At 51.5% G+C, this 23362-nt stretch overlaps 1 protein-coding gene across 6 annotated transcripts in view; it reads right to left on the reverse strand.

The window, feature by feature from the left end:
• Window positions 1–23362, reverse strand: part of LOC138224421 (collagen alpha-2(I) chain-like) — a 69236-nt gene that overhangs the window by 9821 nt on the left and 36053 nt on the right. For 3 of the 6 annotated variants that reach the window (XM_069181644.1, XM_069181643.1, XM_069181642.1), the window contains 6 exons: window positions 22865–22968; window positions 20732–20782; window positions 15049–15128; window positions 12293–12424; window positions 7694–7855; window positions 1231–1596 (listed from right to left, as the gene is read on the reverse strand). In XM_069181644.1, the coding sequence (XP_069037745.1) occupies window positions 1231–1596; window positions 7694–7855; window positions 12293–12424; window positions 15049–15128; window positions 20732–20782; window positions 22865–22968 (895 nt within the window). The remainder of the gene's footprint in view (window positions 1–1230; window positions 1597–7693; window positions 7856–12292; window positions 12425–15048; window positions 15129–20731; window positions 20783–22864; window positions 22969–23362) is intronic. The other 3 variants (XM_069181645.1, XM_069181646.1, XM_069181647.1) reach the window with 3 other exon arrangements.

Here is a 23362-nt window from a genome sequence, read left to right on the forward strand (position 1 = left end):
GAGTTACAGTACAGAGACAGTACCACACAGACAGGAGAGTTACAGTACAGAGACAGTACCACACAGACAGGAGAGTTACAGTATAGAGACAGTACCACACAGACAGGAGAGCAACAGTACAGAGACAGTACCACACAGACAGGAGAGCTACAGTATAGAGACAGTACCACACAGACAGGAGAGCTACAGTACAGAGACAGTAACACACAGACAGGAGAGCTACAGTATAGAGACAGTACCACACAGACAGGAGAGCAACAGTACAGAGACAGTACCACACAGACAGGAGAGTTACAGTATAGAGACAGTACCACACAGACAGGAGAGCTACAGTACAGAGACAGTACCACACAGACAGGAGAGTTACAGTATAGAGACAGTACCACACAGACAGGAGAGTTACAGTATAGAGACAGTACCACACAGACAGGAGAGTTACAGTATAGAGACAGTACCACACAGACAGGAGTTACAGTATAGAGACAGTACCACACAGACAGGAGAGCAACAGTATAGAGACAGTACCACACAGACAGGAGTTACAGTATAGAGACAGTAACACACAGACAGGAGAGTTACAGTATAGAGACAGTACCACACAGACAGGAGAGCAAGAGTACAGGACAGAGACAGGTGAGATACAGGCAGAGACAGGTGGGGTACAGGACAGGGACAGTACTACAGAAGAGACAGGTGGGCGACAGGACAGAGACAGGTGCGGTACAGGACAGGGACAGTACTACAGAAGAGACAGGTGGGCGACAGGACAGAGACAGGTGCGGTACAGGACAGGGACAGTACTACAGGAGAGACAGGTGGGTTACAGGACAGAGACCGGTGGGGTACAGGACAGAGACAGGTGAGATACAGGACAGAGACAGGTGGGGTACAGGACAGAGACCGGTGGGGTACAGGACAGGGACAGGTGGGGTACAGGACAGGGACAGTACTACAGGAGAGACAGGTGGGGTACAGGACAGGGACAGGTGGGGTACAGGACAGAGACAGGTGGGGTACAAGACAGAGACAGGTGAGATACAGGACAGAGACAGGTGGGGTACAGGACAGAGACAGGTGAGATACAGGACAGAGACCGGTGGGGTACAGGACAGAGACCGGTGGGGTACAGGACAGAGACAGGTGGGGTACAGGACAGAGACAGTACTACAGGAGAGACGAGGACGAGCCCACAGCCCCAAGCACAAGCGGAAGAGAAAGTCAGAAACTCACAGGAACGACTTGACGTCCAGACCCCTGCTCCTGATCTGCCCCATCATGTGGTCCCAGCTGCCCGGGTTCGAGCGCGAGCGCCCCCCCCCTGCGCCCCGGTACCGCGAGGCTCCCCCGGGCCCCCCCCCGGCGCCCCGCACGCCCCGCGCCCCCCGCGGCCCGGCTCCGGGGTGGGGGTGCAGCTGGCCCAGGCTCTGGGAGGTGGGGGGCAGCTCGTTGAGCCCCGAGGACGAGGGCTGCGTGAGAGGCTGCTGCAGGCTCTGCTGTCTCACCAGCGTGCGCGGCCGGGGGCAGCCAGCGGGGGGCGCCCCTGCCGACGGGATGTGGTCCAGCGTGGAGGCCGAGGAGAGGGAGGGGTCCCCGAAACTGGCCAGGGGGGGGGAGGAGGAGGAGGCAGGACGGGGAGGGGGGGAGAGAAGGGGGGCGCAGAGCAGGAAGGAGGGGAGGGAGGGGGGCAGGGGGAGGCGGCGGGCGCAGAGGAGGAGGGGGGGCGGGGCGGGGGGCGAGGCGGGGAGGAGGAGGAGGAGGAGAGAGAGAGAGAGCAGAGTCAGCCCCAGCAGGCAGCCCCGGCGGGCAGGAGGCTGCTGCAGGGGGCGCGGGGTGCTCGGCCGGCGCTGCCCGCGCGCCTGGGGGTGCAGGGGGGCGCCCGGCTCGCTGTGCGCCCTGTCGCGGACGTGTCTGAGCCCCATCGCGGTGCTGCTGGCGCCGGCTGTGTGTCTGAGCGAGTGTGGCCCCCCTCCTCTCCGGCTCTAGACCGGCTCCGCTCCCCCGGGGCCCGGCTGCAGCCGGCTCCTCCCCCAGCCCCCCCGCTGCCGCCGCCTCCGGCACAGCTCTGCACAACACTGCACAACACTACACAACACTACACAGCTCTGCACAACACTGCACAACACTACACAACACTACACAGCTCTGCACAACACTACACAGCTCTGCACAGTACAACACTACACAGCTCTGCACAGTACAACACTACACAGCTCTGCACAGCTCTGCACAACTCTGCTCAGCTCTGCACAATACAACACTACACAGCTCTGCACAGTACAACACTACACAGCTCTGTACAGCTCTGCACAACTCTGCACAGTACAACACTACACAGCTCTGCACAACTCGACACTATACAGCTCTGCACAACTCGACACAGCTCTGCACAACTCGACACTATACAGCTCTGCACAACTCTGCACAGTACAACACTACATAGCTCTGCACAGTACAACACTACACAGCTCTGTACAGTACAACACTACACAGCTCTGCACAACTCAACACAGCTCTGCACAGTACAACACTACATAGCTCTGCACAATACAACACTACACAGCTCTGCACAACTTGACACAGCTCTGCACAATACATAACTATACAGCTCTGCAAATCTCTACACAAAAGTACACAGCTCTACGCAACTTTACACAACTCTACACAGCTCTCCACAATATAACACTATACAGCCCAGCACAACTCTAGACAAAAGTACACAGCTCTGCACAACAGTACACAACAGTTCACATCTCTGCACAGTTCTGCACAGCTCTGCACAACAGTACACAACAGTTCACAGCTTTTGCACAGCTCTGCACCACAGTACACAACAGTACACAGCTCTGCACAGCTGTACACAACTCTACACAGCTCTGCACAGCTCTACACAGCTCTGCACAACAGTACACAACACTACACACCTCTGCACAACATTACACAACTCTACACAGCTCTGCACAATACAACACTGTACAGCTCTACACAACTCTACACAGCTCTGCACAACTCTACCCATCTCTACACAACTCTACACAGCTCTGCACAACTCTACCCATCTCTACAAAATTCTACACTGCTCTGCACAGCTATACACAGCTCTTTCCAACACTACACAACTCTACACAGCTCTACACAATAGTACACAACTCTACACAGCTCTGGACAATACAACACTACACTCTCCACTCCTCTCCCTCTCTCCACTCCCTCTCTCTCCACTCCTCTCCCTTTCTCCACTCCTCTCCCTCTCTCTCCACTCCTGTCCCTCTCCCTCTCTCTCCACTCCTCTCCCTCTCTCTCCACTCCTCTCCCTCTCTCCCCTCCCTCTCTCCACTCCTCTCCCTCTCTCCCCTCCCTCTCTCCACTCCTCTCCCTCCCTCTCCACTCCTCTCCCTCTCTCTCCACTCCTGTCCCTCTCCCTCTCTCTCCACTCCTCTCCCTCTCTCTCCACTCCTCTCCCTCTCTCCCCTCCCTCTCTCCACTCCTCTCCCTCTCTCCCCTCCCTCTCTCCACTCCTCTCCCTCCCTCTCCACTCCTCTCCCTCTCTCTCCACTCCTCTCCCTCTCTCCACTCCTCTCCCTCTCTCCGCCCTCCTCTCCCTCTCTCCCCTCCCTCTCTCCCTCTCTCTCCACTCCTCTCCCTCTCCCTCCACTCCTCTCCCTCTCTCTCCACTCCTCTCCCTCCACTCCTCTCCCTCTCCCCTCCCTCTCTCCACTCCTCTCCCTCTCTCCACTCCTCTCCCTCTCTCCTCTCCCTCTCTCCACTCCTCTCCCTCTCTCCACTCCTCTCCCTCTCTCCACTCCTCTCCCTCTCTCTCCCCTCCTCTTCCTCTCTCCACTCCTCTCCCTCTCTCTCTTCCTCTCCCTCTCTCCCCCCTCCTCTCCCTCTCTCTCCTCCTCTCCCTGTCTCCCTCTACCTGTCTCGCACACTGAAACTACACCAGTACGTCTGTAGAGCAGCGGCCAACTACTGCTCACTGCTTTGTCCACTGCACTGTCCACTGCTCTGTGCACTGCACTGTCCACTGCACTGTCAACTGGCACCGTCCACTGGCACCGTCCACTGGCACTGCCCACTGCTCTGTCCACTAGCACTGTCCTCTGGCACTGCTCACTGGCACCGTCCACTGACACTACTCACTGCACTGTCCACTGACACTACTCACTGCACTGTCCACTGGCACTGTCAACTGGCACCGTCCACTGGCACTGCTCACTGGCACTGTCCACTGCTCTGTCCACTAGCACTGTCCACTGGCATTGTCCACTGGCATTGTCCACTGGCACTGCCATGGAGATGGAAGGAGGGCTGGTGCTCCCTCACATCACAGATATTTCAGTTTCATTTGGCAAGAGGAGGAGCAGGAGAGAGGAAGGAGACTCTGCTCTTGCTCTGAAGATCTAAAATTACACCCAGCCCTGGAGAGCAGGGGGACCGGGAGAGGACAGGAGGAAGGACAGGGGCAGAAACAGGTCCTGAGAGAGCAAAATCGCTTGATTAATCTGCTCCATTAACTCTGTCCTAATTACTAACTAATCACCCCGTAATAACGGCACAATTACTGCTCAATTACAGACTCGCTGTAATGCAATTAGTGTGGCAACACTGCAGTATGTCAGTCTGAGAGTGTGGCTCTGTCACAGGTCTGAGAGAGGCGCTGAAGTGTGTCTGCATCCTGACACACACACCTCACATGTTACTGACACACTGACACACAACACACTGACACACACAACTCGTGTGTTACTGACCACTGACAAACAGCACACTGACGCACACCTCGTGTGTTACTGACACACAACACACTGACACACACGCCTTGTGTGTTATTGACACATTGACACACATTGTGTGTTACTGACACACTGACACACAGATACACACACCTTGTGTGTTATTGACACAATGACACACAACACACTGACACACACCTCATGTGTTACAGAAACACAGACACACAGACCTCATGTGTTACTGACTCACAACACAGACACACACACCTCGTGTGTTACTGACTTACAACACACACACCTTGTGTGTTACTGACACACTCACCACGTGTTACTGACACATTGACACAGAACACACTGACACACACACCTCGTGTGTTACAAACACACTGAGATGCAACACACTGACACACACACCTCGTGTGTTATTGACACACTGACACAACACACTGACACACACATCTCGTGTGTTACTGACACACTGACACACAACACAGACACACACCTTGTGTGTTACACACTGACACGCAACACACTGACACACACACCTCGTGTGTTACTGACACACTGACACAACACACTGACACACACATCTCGTGTGTTACTGACACACTGACACACAACACACTGACACACACACCTCATGTGTTACTGACACACTGACACACACACCTCGTGTGTTACTGACACACTGACACACAACACACTGACATGCACACCTCATGTGTTACTGACACACTGACACACAACACACTGATATACACATCTTGTGTGTTACTGACACACTGACACACAACACACTGACATACACATCTTGTGTGTTACTGACACACTGACAAGGAACACACTGACACACACCTCCTGTGTTACTGACACACTGACACACAACACACTGACACACTCACACCATGTGTTACTGACACACTGACACACAACACACTGACACACTCACACCATGTGTTACTGACACACTGACACACAACACACTGACACACTGACACACTCACACCATGTGTTACTGACACACTGACACACAACACACTGACACACACCCCGTGTGTTACTGACAGACTGACACACTGACACAGACCCCCCTCTCACTATGTGTGTTACTGACACACTGACACACAACACACTGACACACACACCTCGTGTGTTACTGACACACTGACACACAACACACTGACACACACACCTCGTGTGTTACTGACACACTGACACACAACACACTGACACACACACCCCGTGCGTTACTGACACACTGACACAGACCCCCCTCTCACTATGTGTGTTACTGACACACTGACACACAACACACTGACACACACACCCCGTGTGTTACTGAGACACTGACACACAACACACTGACACACACACCTCACATGTTACTGACACACTGACACACAACACACTGACACACACAACTCGTGTGTTACTGACCACTGACAAACAGCACACTGACGCACACCTCGTGTGTTACTGACACACAACACACTGACACACACGCCTTGTGTGTTATTGACACATTGACACACATTGTGTGTTACTGACACACTGACACACAGATACACACACCTTGTGTGTTATTGACACAATGACACACAACACACTGACACACACCTCATGTGTTACAGAAACACAGACACACAGACCTCATGTGTTACTGACTCACAACACAGACACACACACCTCGTGTGTTACTGACTTACAACACACACACCTTGTGTGTTACTGACACACTCACCACGTGTTACTGACACATTGACACAGAACACACTGACACACACACCTCGTGTGTTACAAACACACTGAGATGCAACACACTGACACACACACCTCGTGTGTTATTGACACACTGACACAACACACTGACACACACATCTCGTGTGTTACTGACACACTGACACACAACACAGACACACACCTTGTGTGTTACACACTGACACGCAACACACTGACACACACACCTCGTGTGTTACTGACACACTGACACAACACACTGACACACACATCTCGTGTGTTACTGACACACTGACACACAACACACTGACACACACACCTCATGTGTTACTGACACACTGACACACACACCTCGTGTGTTACTGACACACTGACACACAACACACTGACATGCACACCTCATGTGTTACTGACACACTGACACACAACACACTGATATACACATCTTGTGTGTTACTGACACACTGACACACAACACACTGACATACACATCTTGTGTGTTACTGACACACTGACAAGGAACACACTGACACACACCTCCTGTGTTACTGACACACTGACACACAACACACTGACACACTCACACCATGTGTTACTGACACACTGACACACAACACACTGACACACTCACACCATGTGTTACTGACACACTGACACACAACACACTGACACACTGACACACTCACACCATGTGTTACTGACACACTGACACACAACACACTGACACACACCCCGTGTGTTACTGACAGACTGACACACTGACACAGACCCCCCTCTCACTATGTGTGTTACTGACACACTGACACACAACACACTGACACACACACCTCGTGTGTTACTGACACACTGACACACAACACACTGACACACACACCTCGTGTGTTACTGACACACTGACACACTGACACACACACCCCGTGCGTTACTGACACACTGACACAGACCCCCCTCTCACTATGTGTGTTACTGACACACTGACACACAACACACTGACACACACACCCCGTGTGTTACTGAGACACTGACACACACACCCCGTGCGTTACTGACACACTGACACAGACCCCCCTCTCACTATGTGTGTTACTGACACACTGACACACAACACACTGACACACACACCCCGTGTGTTACTGACACACTGACACACACCCCACTGACACACACACCCCGTGCGTTACTGACACACTGACACAGACCCCCTCACTCTGTGTGTCACTCACTTGCTGGGCCTCAGGGTGCCGGAGTGCAGGTGGCTCTGCACAGTCTGCCATCTCCCCATCTTCCCTCCACCTGACGTCACACTCTTCGAGCTGTCGCTGCGCCGCGGCCCCCCCTCCCCGTCCCCCCCCAGCGCCCCCCGCTGCCCCCCCGGCACCGACCCACTGAGAGGGGGAGAGAGGGAGGGGGGCGGGGGGCAGCGAGAGAGAGAGAGAAGGAGGTCAGCAGTTTCCAGAGTCGGACAGTCAGAGCACAGACAGCACAGCACGGGGGCAGAGCATGCTGGGAGAACAAGCCGACCAGAGGCATTCCCATGATGCTCCGAACAGCAGCAGGAAGAGGAACCGTGTCGCTGTATAGCTGTAACGCTGGGGGTGAGAGTCAGCAGCCGGCCTGTGTGCTGGTCTTGTGTTGTGGTCTTGTTGAGGTTGTGCAGCTGGTATGTTGGTCGTGTTGGTTGTGCTGTGGTTATGTTGAGGTTGTGTAGTTGTTGTGCTGGTTATCTTGAGGTTGTTTTGGTCTTGTGTTGTTGTCTAGGTGAAGTTGTGTTAGTCTTGTGTTGGTTATGATGAGGTTGTGTAGTTGTGCTGGTCTTGTTTTGGTCATGTTGGGGTTGTGTAGAGATTGTGTTGGTCTTGTTGAGGTTGTGTAGTGGGTGTGCTGGTCTTGTTTTGGTCATGTTGAGGTTGTGTAGAGATTGTGTTGGTCTTGTTGAGGTTGTGTAGATGGTGTGCTGGTCTTGTGTTTTTCATGTTGGGGTTGTGTAGTGTTGTGTTGGTCTTGTTGACGTTGTGTAGTTGTTAAGCCAGTCTTGTGTTGGTCATGTTGAGGTTGTGTTGGTCTTGTTGACGTTGTGTAGTTGTTAAGCCAGTCTTGTGCTGGTCATGTTGAGGTTGTGTAGTTGTTGTGTTGGTCTTGTGTTGTGGTCATGTTGAGATCATGTTGGCTTCCAAAAAAAATTCATATCCAAACACAAAATTTAGAAACACTACATCACCCAAACAGCCAGGTGGCCCCGAGGATAGCACACAGACTCCACACTGAGGGTGATGCAGGCTAGAATGTCTATCTATCAGGCAGCAGTGCTAACTACCAAGCCACCATTGTACTAAAGGTGGTATTGAGAAAGTTCACCCACTGATACTCAACATCCTTTCTGAGTTTCATCAGAAAAGTGTGGAGAGATGCCTGTGCATTGGGAGTGTGACTGCACTGTCACACCTGGAGCAGATCAGACTGCTGAGCACTGGGAGTCTAACTGACAGCACTGTCACACCTGGAGCGGATATGACTGCTGTCCACTGGGAGTCTGACTGCACTGTCACACCTGGAGTGGATCAGACTGCTTCACACTGGGAGTCTCACTGAACTGTCACACCTGGAGTGGATCAGACTGCTGCGCACTGGGAGTCTGACAGCACAGTCACACCTGGAGTAGATCAGACTGCTGTGCACTGGGAGTCTGACTGGCTGCACTGTCACACCTGGAGCGGATCAGACTGCTGTACAGAGGGAGTCTGACTGACTGCACTGTCACACCTGGAGCGGATCAGACTGCTGTACAGAGGGAGTCTGACTGACTGCACTGTCACACCTGAAGTGGATCAGACTGCTGTGCACTGGGAGTCTGACTGACTGCACTGTCACACCTGGAGCGGATCAGACTGCTGCGCACTGGGAGTCTGACTGACTGCACTGTCACACCTGAAGTGGATCAGACTGCTGTGCACTGGGAGTCTGACTGACAGCACTGTCACTCCTGGAGTGGATCAGACTGCTGCGCACTGGGAGTCTGACTGACTGCACTGTCACACCTGAAGTGGATCAGACTGCTGCGCACTGGGAGTCTGACTGACTGCACTGTCACACCTGAAGTGGATCAGACTGCTGTGCACTGGGAGTCTGACTGACTGCACTGTCACACCTGGAGCAGATCAGACTGCTGTACAGAGGGAGTCTGACTGACTGCACTGTCACACCTGGAGTGAATCAGACTGCTGCGCACTGGGAGTCTGACTGACAGCACTGTCACACCTGGAGCGGATCAGACTGCTGTGCACTGGGAGTCTGACTGGCTGCACTGTCACACCTGGAGCGGATCAGACTGCTGTACAGAGGGAGTCTGACTGACTGCACTGTCACACCTGGAGCGGATCAGACTGCTGTACAGAGGGAGTCTGACTGACTGCACTGTCACACCTGAAGTGGATCAGACTGCTGTGCACTGGGAGTCTGACTGACTGCACTGTCACACCTGGAGTGGATCAGACTGCTGTGCACTGGGAGTCTGACTGGCTGCACTGTCACACCTGGAGCAGATCAGACTGCTGTACAGAGGGAGTGTGCTCTGCCGGTTTCCTGCCTGCTGCCTGGCGTGTGCAATCTACTCCTCCACCCACAGCGTTACACCAGAACCACGACATTTTCACAACAATGGGGACAACAACAGCAAGAACAGCAACAGAGAGAAATCAAACAGGAGAGGCGTCATTTTCAGGCTGGAGCACTGCCAGACCGAGAGTGAAGCGGAGCTCAGCGAGACCGACACAGTGCCACACAGCAGACCCCTCGCCCACTCACAACGGGCAACCCTCTGTGGCGCACTGAGGGGGGGCGAGCGGGCGCTAATTGCTTAACGAGGGAGTTAATTGAGGGGTGACTGGTTAGTTTAGTGTCGGTGATGCAGGGTCGTGCGGGGGTGGTGTGCGTGCCGGGGAAGGGGAGGGGGGTGTGGGGGGAGGAGGGTTAACGAGGGTTGTCCGTCTCCATGGTTTTGCACCCCATGGGCTGGAGGGGAAAGGTCAGAGTTCGGGGGGGGATGGGGTCAGTGAGAAAGTGGGGTTGTGGGGACAGTGAGAGCTAGGCAGGGCTGTAGGGAAGATGGGGCAAAGTGGGGGTGCTTGGGGGTGTTTGGGGGTGTTGGGTCACAGAGGCTGTGTCCTGGTATACAGGCCCGGGTGAGGGTGTTGTGTCAGCTGTACTCTTCTGGTGTGAAGGAACTGGGGTCACACAGTGTCAGCAGCAGCTCGGACACAGATGGACACTGTCTACAGCGCATCTGCTTCAGCACAGCACCTGCCAGACAGAGAGTAGTGCTGGAGCTGCTGGCCCTCACTGGACTGACTGGACACACTGCTGTCTCTCAGTACTGACTGGACACACTGCTGGTCCTCACTGGACTGACTGGACACACTGCTGGTCCCCACTGGACTGACTGGACACACTGCTGTCTCTCAGTGTACTGACTGGACACACTGCTGGTCCTCACTGGAATGACTGGACACACTGCTGTCTCTCAGTGTACTGACTGGACACACTGCTGGCCCTCACTGGACTGACTGGACACACTGCTGGTCCCCACTGGACTGACTGGACACACTGCTGGTCCTCACTGGACTGACTGGACACACTGCTGTCTCTCAGTGTACTGACTGGACACACTGCTGGTTCTCACTGGACTGACTGGACACACTGCTGTCTCTCAGTGTACTGACTGGACACACTGCTGGTCCTCACTGGACTGACTGGACACACTGCTGGTCCTCACTGGACTGACTGGACACACTGCTGTCTCTCAGTGTACTGACTGGACACACTGCTGGCCCTCACTGTCCTGACTGGACACACTGCTGTCTCTCAGTATACTGACTGGACACACTGCTGTCTCTCAGTGTACTGACTGGACACACTGCTGTCTCTCAGTGTACTGACTGGACACACTGCTGGCCCTCACTGTCCTGACTGGACACACTGCTGGCCCTCACTGGACTGACTGGACACACTGCTGTCTCTCACAGGACTGAACTACTGTCCTATTGGACACACTGCTGTCTCTCAGTATACTGACTGGACACACTGCTGGCCCTCACTGTCCTGAACTACTGTACTGACTGGACACATCTGCTTGTGTATCTGTGTTTATGTGAGTGTTTTGGTTTCAGTTGATGCACTTGTCTGAAAATCTGCAGCCTGAACTCTGCTGGTCCTCACTGGACTGACTGGACACACTGCTGGCCCTCACTGGACTGACTGGACACACTGCTGTCTCTCAGTATACTGACTGGACACACTGCTGGCCCTCACTGGACTGACTGGACACACTGCTGTCTCTCACTGGACTGACTGGACACACTGCTGTCTCTCAGTATACTGACTGGACACACTACTGGCCCTCACTGTCCTGACTGGACACACTGCTGGTCCTCACTGGACTGACCGGGCACACTGCTGTCTCTCAGTGTACTGACTGGACACACTGCTGGCCCTCACTGGACTGACTGGACACACTGCTGGCCCTCACTGTGCAGAGTGGACACGCAGCTGTCCCTCACTATGCAGAGTGGACACACAGCTGTCCTTCACTGTGCAGAGTGGACACACGGCTGTCCCTCCCTGTCCCGGCTGTGTCCTGTGGCTCCCTCAGAAGCTGTGTGTCCGTGTGGGGCTCGGTGTCTGTATGGCAGGCCAGCCTGTGCGCCACACCGCGCTCCTCAGTGATTCGGGGGCGCAGGGGTCTGGGGGTGAGGGACAGCGCGGTGCCCCCCCTTCGGTACAGCCCTGCGCAGCGAGACGTCTCTTACCAGCACACCACCCAGACTCACTTGAGCGTGAGGCGCGGATCTCCGTATGGGGCATAGGGAGACATGTTAAGAACAAACTCCTTGGGGGGGTAGGAGCTCCATTTCTGCTGCACTGTGCTGTCATTGTTATTCCAAAAGTCTCTGTCTAGATCACTGCGCCAGAGAGAGAGACACGTCAGAGCAACACACCAATCACAGCGGCCCGGGGGCGGGGCCGGCCCCGCGCAGGGAGGGGCTTCAGCCAGCCGGGGGGGGTCGGCCACGGAGGTTATACAGAAAGGGGTGTGGCTTTAGGGGGTGGGCGTGGAAGGGAAGGGGGCGGGGTTGTCTAATGAGGGGCAGCAGCTCTCTTGGCCCAATAACGGAGCGGAGTCTCTGGGCTGGGGGAGTGGCAGGTCTGCAAAGTATGGGATGGTCCTGTGGCGGATGGGAGGGGCTTGAACTGGGGGAGGGGCTTGTACCAGAAGAGGGGGTGGCTGTGTCGAGGCAGGGGCGGGGTGAATGAAGAAGCCCCTCCCAGTCAGGTGGGGTGGTGACCCCCATTCTCACAACAGGGACCAGAGAGAGAAAGAAGCAGCAGAGACAGACTGAGGAGGGGGAAGAATCCCACCCCCTTGTAGCAGAGCTGTGTGTCTCTATCTTGTGCTGGGGGTAAAAAACAATTAGACCCCAGCTGAGGGGGCGTGCAGGGGTGGGGTAGTTTCTGAAGAACAGAAGAGTAAATCCCAGACACACACACAGAGCAGATCACAGCAGCGCCTGTTGAGGAAGGAGAAAGGATGGAGTGACATCACAGCAGACAGGAAACGACCACACCAGAGGAGGAAAAGCAGTTGAACAACATGTAAACACCAGGAGAGCACCGGGCGGCAGCACAGAAACACCGTGACGACCAGGAGCGAGAGAGAGAGAGACAGAGAGAGAGAGAGAGGGGGAGAGAGGAAGGACAGGGCAGTGAACCGGAGGTCCAGCAGAATCCTGGGCTGAGGCAGGCCGGAGCGGGCCAGACGCGGCGCTGTGTTTGGGAGGGAAGGAGAATGAACAGATTAGAGAGGGAGGGAGGGAGAGAGGGAGAGAGGGAGAGGACGAGAGAGCCCACAGGACATCCATCCACGACACAAGAAACCAGAACCAGAACCGGGACCATGCCGACAGCACACCTGGCACTCTGCCCTGGTTACTTCATCACCCCGGGGTGGGGTCTGAGCTGCAGCTTGTGCGACATCACAGGGTCCCTGCTGCAGCCCAGAGAGGCCAGAGAGGCACCCTGCTGGTTCATAATGACACCCTGCTGGTCATAATGGCACCCTGCTGGTTCATAATGACACCCTGCTGGTTCATAATGACACCCTGCTGGTCATAATGGCACACTGGTGGTTTATAATGACACCCTGCTGGTGTATAATGACACCCTGCTGGTTTATAATGACACCCTGCTGGTGTATAATGACACACTACTGATTCATAATGACACACTGGTGGTGTATAATGACACACTACAGATTCATAATGACACACTGGTGGTGTATAATGACACACTACTGATTCATAATGACACACTGCAGGTTTATAATGGCACACTGCTGGTTCATAATGACACACTGCAGGTTTATAATGACACACTGCTGGTTCATAATGACAACCTGCTGGTGTATAATGACACCCTGCTGGTTCATAATGACACACTGCTGGTGTATAATGACACACTGCTGATTCATAATGACACACTACTCATTCAAAATGACACACTGCAGGTTTATAATGACACCCTGCTGGTTCATAATGACAACCTGCTGGTATATAATGACACCCTGCTGGTTCATAATGACAACCTGCTGGTGTATAATGACACACTACTGATTCATAATGACACACTACTCATTCAAAATGACACCCTGCTGGTTCATAATGACACCCTGCTGGTGTATAATGACACACTACTGATTCATAATGACACACTACTGATTCATAATGACACACTGCTGGTGTATAATGACACCCTGCTAGTTCATAATGACACACTACTGATTCATAATGACACACTGCTGGTGTATAATGACACACTACTGATTCATAATGACACACTACTCATTCAAAATGACACACTGCAGGTTTATAATGACACACTGCTGGTGTATAATGACACACTGCAGGTGTATAATGACACACTGCTGGTTCATAATGACACACTACTCATTCATAATGACACACTACTCATTCATAATGACACACTGCTGGTGTATAATGACACACTGCTGGTGTATAATGACACACTGCTGGTCATAATGACAACCTGCTGGTTTATAATGACACCCTACTAGTTTATAATGACACCCTGCTGGTCATAGAGGCACACTACTGATTCATAATGACACACTGTGGGTGTATAATGACACCCTGCTGGTGTGCTGTTGTGTACCATCACTGCTGGTTTGTATCAGCTTACTGGTGCCGTTCAGAGTGAGGCTCTGACTCTGGTGCTGACTGGCCACTGGCCTGCAGGCTGGACAGGAAGGACAGGTCCTTGGCCAGTGCAGTCACTACTGATCTTCTGATGGAGATATTGGGGCGCACTATTCTCCTATCACCTATGCTCTAATGAAAAGACTTCGGGGTGCCATTCTTGTTTGCTCTGTGAAGTGTGGAGCAGTTGTGATAAGCTGGAGGTGCGATCTCACGTTAATGAGGTCAAGTGTCCCCAGACTTGGTGGGGGGTCTCTCTCATTTGCCTGTATGTTTTGGGGCACCCACACCCCATCCCCCTCTACAGCACCTACTTGATGGCTTTCTTCTCCCCACGGCCACGAGTGGAGTCTGGGGTCCCTGCTGTCTCCAAGCTGGGCTTATATCTCTTCCCCTGAGAGAGAGGAGAGAGGAGGGAGAGAGAGAAGTAATAAATTGAGTATTAAAGTATTGGCTACAACTAGTAACCAGATACATTCCTGGGCTCAAAGAACTGTACTACAGCGACACACTGAAGGATCTGAATCTCTTTAGTCATGAAAATAAAGGATAAAAGATCAAACTGACACAAGTATTCAAAAACCTAAGACACCAACAAAGTCAGGCTAGTGGACTCAAGCTCAACAGTGAAACAAGGACACTGGTTGAACCTACATGGCATTTAAAACTGAGAAAAAGAGTCACTTCTTTACACAAAGGCTATAGGAGTGTGGAACAAGACTCTATGAGACAAATACATACCGACTCAAATTCAAATTCAATTAGCTTTAGTGACATGACTTATGAATTATAGTGTTCCTGAAGCAGATACAATTAACACAATTAAAGACATTTATATTGCAAACATCATCAGGTATTTACATACTGTACAACACATAGGCTTTCTTCTGGAAAACCATAACTCTCGTCTTGTCCAGATTGACTGTCAACACCCAGGTCTGACAGTACTGCTCCAGCAGTGCCAGGTTCTGCTGCAGCCCCTGTTCTGGGTCCAGATGGGCTGGCAGTGCCCAGGTCTGACAGTACTGCTCTAGCAGTGCCAGGTTCTGTTGCAGCCCCTGTTCTGTGGGCGACAGCAGGAACTTGATTTCTGTGTCGTGTAGTGTGAGACCAAGAGCTGCAGACTGCTCCAAAATTCCTGCTAATTCCTGTATAATAATACAGTGAGCCTGTCTCTCAATAATGATAATACAGTGTGTGATCTCCTGTCCCAGCCTGAGGAACAGTGAGCCTGTCTCTCAATAATAATAATACAGTGTGTGATCTCCTGTCCCAGCCTGAGGAACAGACAGTGAGCCTGTCTCTCAATAATAATATTACAGTGTGTGATCTCCTGTCCCAGCCTGAGGAACAGACAGTGAGCCTGTCTCTCAATAATAATATTAGTGTGTGATCTCCTGTCCCAGCCTGAGGAACAGACAGTGAGCCTGTCTCTCAATAATAATAATACAGTGTGTGATCTCCTGTCCCAGCCTGAGGAACAGACAGTGAGCCTGTCTCTCAATAATAATAATAGTGTGTGATCTCCTTTCCCAGCCTGAGGAACAGACAGTGAGCCTGTCTCTCAATAATAATAATACAGTGTGAATTACATTATATATTATATAATGTTCCATATGTTTGTATGTAAATATATTATGATGTGTCTGTATTGTAAATGTCTGTAGATTTTATGTTAAATGTATATGCTTATTCATTGGTCATGCCAATAAAGCATCTTGAATTGAATTGAGAAGGGAGGAGGGAGGAGAGAGTGTTGTTAAGGGAAAGGAAAAGGTTATGGCTGAGTAAGTTTAAAACACACGCGGACACACTCAGACTGACACACTGACGTCACATTCATACTGATACAGACACAAACCCACTGAGCCACACACTGACACACACAGAAACTCACAGACACACAGACACGCACACAAACCCACTGAGACACACATGCCGACACACAAACCCACTGAGATACACACAAACCCACTGAGCCACACATTGACACTCAAACCCACTGACACACAGAAACTCACAGACACACACACAAACTCACTGAGAAACACATGCATACTGAAAGATATTTATAGACACACTGAAGGACAATTTACACACACTGAAAGATATTCACACATACACTTAAAAATATTCATACACACTGAAAGATATCCACACACACTGACACACTGAAAGATATCCACACACACACTGAAAGATATCCAGACACACTGACACACACTGAAAGATATCACACACACACTGACACACACTGAAAGATATCCACACCCACAGACACACTAAAAGATATCACACACACACTGAAAGATATCCACACACACATAGACACACTTAAAAATATCCACACAGACTGACACACTGAAAGATATCCACACACACAGACACAATGAAAGATATCACACACACACTGACACACACAGAGATGCAGCAGTCAGAGAATCAGTGAGTAAAGATTTCTCAAGTGCTGTTTCTGACAGGAGCAGCTCATCTATAATTTAAAACATCATAAAATCTTTAGGAACAGAGAAGGAGAGGAGGGAGAGAGAGGGAGGAGAGGAGAGTCAAACAGAGCCAGACACTGTCCATTCACTGAGGACAGAGCCAGACACTGTCCATTCACTGGAGACAGAGCCAGGACACACTGTCCATTCACTGTAGACAGAGCCAGGACACACTGTCCATTCATTGGGGACAGAGACAGGACACACTGTCCATTCACTGGGGACAGAGCCAGGACACACTGTCCATTCACTGGAGACAGAGCCAGGAAACACTGTCCATTCATTGGGGACAGAGCCAGGACACACTGTCCATTCACTGGGGACAGAGACAGGATGCACTGTCCATTCACTGGAGACAGAGCACCAGGACACACTGTCCATTCACTGGAGACAGAGCACCAGGACACACTGTCCATTCACTGGAGACACAGCGGACAGAGCACTGTCCAGAGGTGCTCCTGGAGCGCTCCAGAGTGCTGATGACAGCGCCCTGCAGGTCCCCCTCTCCTGCTCCTGTCTAATTCACTGAACCTCTCAGCAGGGCTCAGCTCAGACAGTCTCGGACTCCGCAGGGAGCTGGCAGGAGGCGAGCAGCCCTGAGCCCCGACCCCTTTCTCTCTCACAGCTGTGTTTGTTTGTTCTGAATTACAGACTCAAGCCTCTCATCCTCTTTTCAGATTATGGAGATCTTTGGTTAATTAGCTAAGTGAGCTTAATTGGGATTGCTGAGAGACATCAGTGTGAGTATATTTCTCTCCTTCTGTGTCAGTGTGTGTCTCAGTGTCTGTATGTATGTCAGTGTGTGCGTCTCAGTGTCTCTGCGTGCGTGTGTATGTGTCAGTATATCAATATATGTCTCAGTGTCTCCATGTGTCAGTGTGTGTGTCAGTATATCAATATATGTCTCAGTGTCTGTGTGTGTCTCAGTTTGTCAGTGTGTGTGTCTCAGTCTCTCTATGTGTCAGTATATCAATTTATGTCTGTGTCAGTGTGTGTGTCTCAGTGTATCATTATGTATGTCAGTGTGTGTATGTGTCAGTATATCAATGTATGTCTCAGTGTCAGTGTGTGTATCAGTATGTCAGTGTGTGTCTCAGCGTATCAATATATGTCTCAATGTGCGTCACTGTGCGTATCAGTATGTCAGTGTGTGTCAGTGCATCAGTAGGTGTCAGTGTGTGTATCAGTGTATCAATGTGTATGTCAGTATATCAGCGTGTGTATCAGTGTGTGTATCAGTGCATCAGTAGGTGTCAGTGTGTGTATCAGTGTATCAATGTGTATGTCAGTATATCAGTGTGTGTGTCAGTGTATCAGTGGATCAATGTGTGTGTCAGTATGTGTATCAGCGTGTGTGTAAGCGTGTGTGTCTGTGTATGTCAGTGTGTTGCCGGTGATTAAGTTGTGTGCAGAGAGAGGAGTGTGTTGCTTCTGCTTGACAGGTGTGTGTGATCCAGCTGACTCACACCCCAGCGACACAGCCTCTCTCTTCATCTTCCTTCCTCATCTCTGTCTGTAAAAGTGTCTGATTGATTTCATCTCCCTCATTAATACATTAAGTTCATCAGACTCATCTCTCTCCTTTCAATTATAATTAATAATTAATAACATTCCTCACATTTATACAGCACTCTTCTGAACACTCCACTCAGAGCTCTTTACAGGTCATGGGGATCCCCTCCACCCCCACCAGTGTGCAGCCCCCCCTGGATGATGCTCCAGTCCTCTCACACACACCAGCTCTCAGTGGGGAGGAGAATGTGACCAGGACACTGGGGTTACACCCCTACTCTTCTCGAGAGACGCCCTGGGATTTTTAATGACCACAGAGAGTCAGGACCTCGGTTTTACATCTCAACCGAAGGACGAGATACAGTATAGTGTCCTATATTGGGGCATTAGGACCCACACAGACCGCAGGGTGAGCGCCCCCTGCTGGCCCCACTAACACCTCTTCCAGCAGCAGCCTCAGCTTTCCCAGGAGTCTCCCGTCCAGGTACTGACCAGGCTCACACCTGCTGAGCTCCAGGGTGATAGAGCTGCTGGTACAGTTCATCAGACTCCTCTCTCCCTCTCCTTCCAGTTCATCAGACTCCTCTCTCCCTCCTCTCTCTCCTTCCAGTTCATCAGACTCCTCTCTCCCTCCTCTCTCTCTCTCCTTCCAGTTCATCAGACTCCTGTCTCCTTCTCGGACAGAGTCCAACTATCTTGAGATAACATTACTTAATTGCAGTCCAATCCTTTATCAAATCGTTGGATCAAAAGATTAAAAGTAAAACAGTCCATAGCAAACAGTACCTTCAAAGATATTTACCATGCGTATACTATGTATTTACTGTGGTTTACCTCATTCTTCACCATGCTTTACCAACCATCTTATTATAGTGATTTCACCATGCTTTTACCATGCTGAACCAAGTGTCTGACGTGTCCTACTATCATTGTGCTTTGTCACAGTCACTCTATCATACTTCTTCACGCTGTCATTGTGTTGTGTTACACTGTCTCTGTGTGCCCGTGTACAGTGTCTATGTGCCAGTGTGCAGTACAGTATCTGTGTATCAGTGTACAGTACAGTCTGTGTGCCAGTGTGCAATACAGTGTGTGTGTATAAGTGTTCAGTTTCTGTGTGCCAGTGTGCAGTACAGTATCTGTGTATCAGTGTACAGTACAGTCTGTGTGCCAGTATCTGTGTATCAGTGTATACTATAGTCTGTGTGCCCGTGTACAGTATCGCTGTGCCAGTGTGCAGGACAGTGTCGGTGTGCCAGTGTAGGACAGTATCAGTGTGCCAGTGTGCAGGACAGTGTCGGTGTGCCAGTGTGCAGGACAGTATCAGTGTGCCAGTGTGCAGTACAGTGTCGGTGTGCCAGTGTAGGACAGTATCAGTGTGCCAGTGTGCAGTACAGTGTCGGTGTGCCAGTGTGCAGGACAGTATCAGTGTGCCAGTGTGCAGTACAGTGTCGGTGTGCCAGTGTGCAGGACAGTATCAGTGTGCCAGTGTGCAGGACAGTGTCGGTGTGCCAGTGTACAGTACCATGTCGGTGTGCCAGTGTGCAGGACAGTGTCGGTGTGCCAGTGTGCAGGACAGTGTTGGTGTGCCAGTGTGCAGTACAGTGTTGGTGTGCCAGTGTGCAGGACAGTGTCGGTGTGCCAGTGTGCAGTACAGTGTCGGTGTGCCAGTGTGCAGGACAGTGTTGGTGTGCCAGTGTAGGACAGTATCAGTGTGCCAGTGTGCAGGACAGTGTCGGTGTGCCAGTGTACAGTACAGTATCAGTGTACCAATGTGCAGGACAGTGTTGGTGTGCCAGTGTTCAGTTCAGTATCGCTGTGCCCAGGCCTCAGTGTTCAGTCAGAGGGTTGAGTGCCCATGCCGGCTGTGGTCATGCTTTCTCTTTCCCATGCATCTCCCAGGGATCGGCCTGGATTCCCATGCTGGCACAGTGCACTGCCATGCTGATCTCTACTGATACCGTGGTAAAACATGGTGAACCTTTAAAAGGGATTTACGGTCTTGCTGTCCCTCTGAGGGTCCCGACGACTCCTGAAACAGTCCACAAACACGGTCACAATCCCGGAGTCCCCCAGGCGCTGATTACTCGGGGGAGGAGAGAGCGGGCTCCTGTGGAAGAGGCTCCAGTGTCTGCTGGTATTACAGCTGGTGCTCTGTGTTCACCCTACTGCTCCCGTTACTCTCCTAGGAGTTTCAGAGCTCCTATTACTGCTCCCCTTACTGTGAGCTCCTATTACTGCTCCTATTACTGTGAGCTCCTATTACAGCTCCTATAACTGAGAGCTCCTATTACTGCTCCTATTACTGTGCGCTCCTATTACAGCTCCTGTTACTGTGAGCTCCTGTTACTGTGAGCTCCTATTACTGCTCCTATTACTGCTCCTATTACTGTGAGCTCCTATTACTGCTCCCATTACTGTGAGCTCCTATTACAGCTCCCGTTACTGCTAGAGCTCCTATTACTGTGAGCTCCTATTACTGCTCCTACTACTGTGAGCTCCTATTACTGCTCCTATACCTGTGAGCTCCTATTACTGCTCCTATTACTGTGAGCTCCTATTACTGCTCCTATTACTGTGAGCTCCTATTACTGCTCCTATTACTGCTCCTATTACTGTGAGCTCTTATTACTGTGAGCTCCTATAACTGCTCCTATTACTGTGAGCTCCTATTACTGCTCCTATTACTGTGAGCTCCTATTACTGCTCCTATACCTGTGAGCTCCTATTACTGCTCCTACTACTGTGAGCTCCTATTACTGCTCCTATTACTGTGAGCTCCTATTACTGCTCCTATTACTGTGAGCTCCTATTACTGCTCCTATTACTGTGAGCTTCTATTACTGCTCCTATTACTGCTCCTATTACTGTGAGCTCCTATTACAGCTCCTATTACTGTGAGCTCCTATTACTGCTCCTATTACTGTGAGCTCCTATTACAGCTCCTATTACTGTGAGCTCCTATTACTGCTCCCCTTACTGCTCCTATTACTGTGAGCTCCTATTACTGCTCCTATTACTGTGAGCTCCTGTTACTGCTCCTATTACTGCGAGCTCCTATTACTGCGAGCTCCTATTACTGCTCCTATTACTGTGAGCTCCTATTACTGCTCCTATTACTGTGAGCTCCTATTACAGCTCCCGTTACTGCTAGAGCTCCTATTACTATTCCTATTACTGTGAGCTCCTATTACTGTGAGCTCCTATTACTGTGAGCTCCTATTACTGCTCCCATTACTGTGAGCTCCTGTTACTGCTCCTATTACTGTGAGCTCCTATTACTGCTCCTATTACTGTGAGCTCCTATTACTGCTCCTATTACTGTGAGCTCCTATTACTGTGAGCTCCTATTACAGTGAGCTCCTATTACTGCTCCCGTTACTGCTAGAGCTCCTATTACAGCTCCTATTACTGTGAGCTCCTATTACTGCTCCTACTACTGTGAGCTCCTATTACTGCTCCTATACCTGTGTGAGCCCCTATTATTACTATTATAAAATATTATCAATGATAATAATTCCTCACACTTATATAGCGCCTTTCTGGCCCCTCCACTCAGAGCTCTTCACAGGTAATGGGGACCCCTCCACCCCGACCAGTGTGCAGCCCCCCCTGGATGATGCTCCAGTCCTCTCACACACACCAGCTCTCAGTGGGGAGGAGAGCAGAGTGATGAACCAGTTCAGAGAGGGGGTTATTAGGAGGCCATGACTGGTAAAGACCAGGGGGAATGTGACCAGGACACTGGGGTTACACCCCTACTCTTCTCGAGAGACGCCCTGGGATTTTTAATGACCACAGAGAGTCAGGACCTCGGTTTTACGTCTCATCTGAAGGACTGAAGTGTCCCCGTCACTATACTGGGGCATTAGGACCACCCCTGCTGGCCCCACTAACACCTCTTCCAGCAGCAGCCTCAGCTTTCCCAGGAGTCTCCCATCCAGGTATGGACCAGGCTCACACCTGCTGAGCTCAGGGTGACAGAGCTGCTGGATAAATAGCTAAAAGCTACTACTGTCCTCTTCCTCCTCCCAGTGTTACCAGAGCTCCTGTGCTGCACAGCGCTGGGGCTGTGGAGGCTTTCTGAAGGTGTGGTGCTGCTCCTCTCACTCACCAGCTTGCGTTGGCACCAGCTGCAGATCCCACACAGGGCTACCAGCCACACAGCGCACACTGTGACCGCTAGGGAGACCAGGAGCACACTGAGAGACAAGGAGCCTGGAGACAGAGGCACAGAAACATTGTTAGAGCACAGAAACACCCACCATTAGATCACTGATGCACTATTAGAGCACAGACACGCCGTTAGAGCACAGACACGCAGTTAGAGAGGAGACACGCCGTTAGAGCACAGACACGCCGTTAGAGAAGAGACACTCCGTTAGAGAAGAGACACGCCGTTAGAGAAGAGACACGCCGTTAGAGCACAGACACGCCGTTAGAGCACAGACACGCCGTTAGAGCACAGACACGCCGTTAGAGAAGAGACACGCCGTTAGAGAAGAGACACGCTGTTAGAGCACAGACACACCGTTAGAGCACAGACACGCAGTTAGAGAGGAGACACGCCGTTAGAGAAGAGACACGCCGTTAGAGAAGAGACACGCCGTTA

Source organism: Lepisosteus oculatus, chromosome 21 (genome assembly GCF_040954835.1).
Source record: "Lepisosteus oculatus isolate fLepOcu1 chromosome 21, fLepOcu1.hap2, whole genome shotgun sequence".
In the NCBI taxonomy this organism is placed as follows: domain Eukaryota; kingdom Metazoa; phylum Chordata; class Actinopteri; order Semionotiformes; family Lepisosteidae; genus Lepisosteus; species Lepisosteus oculatus.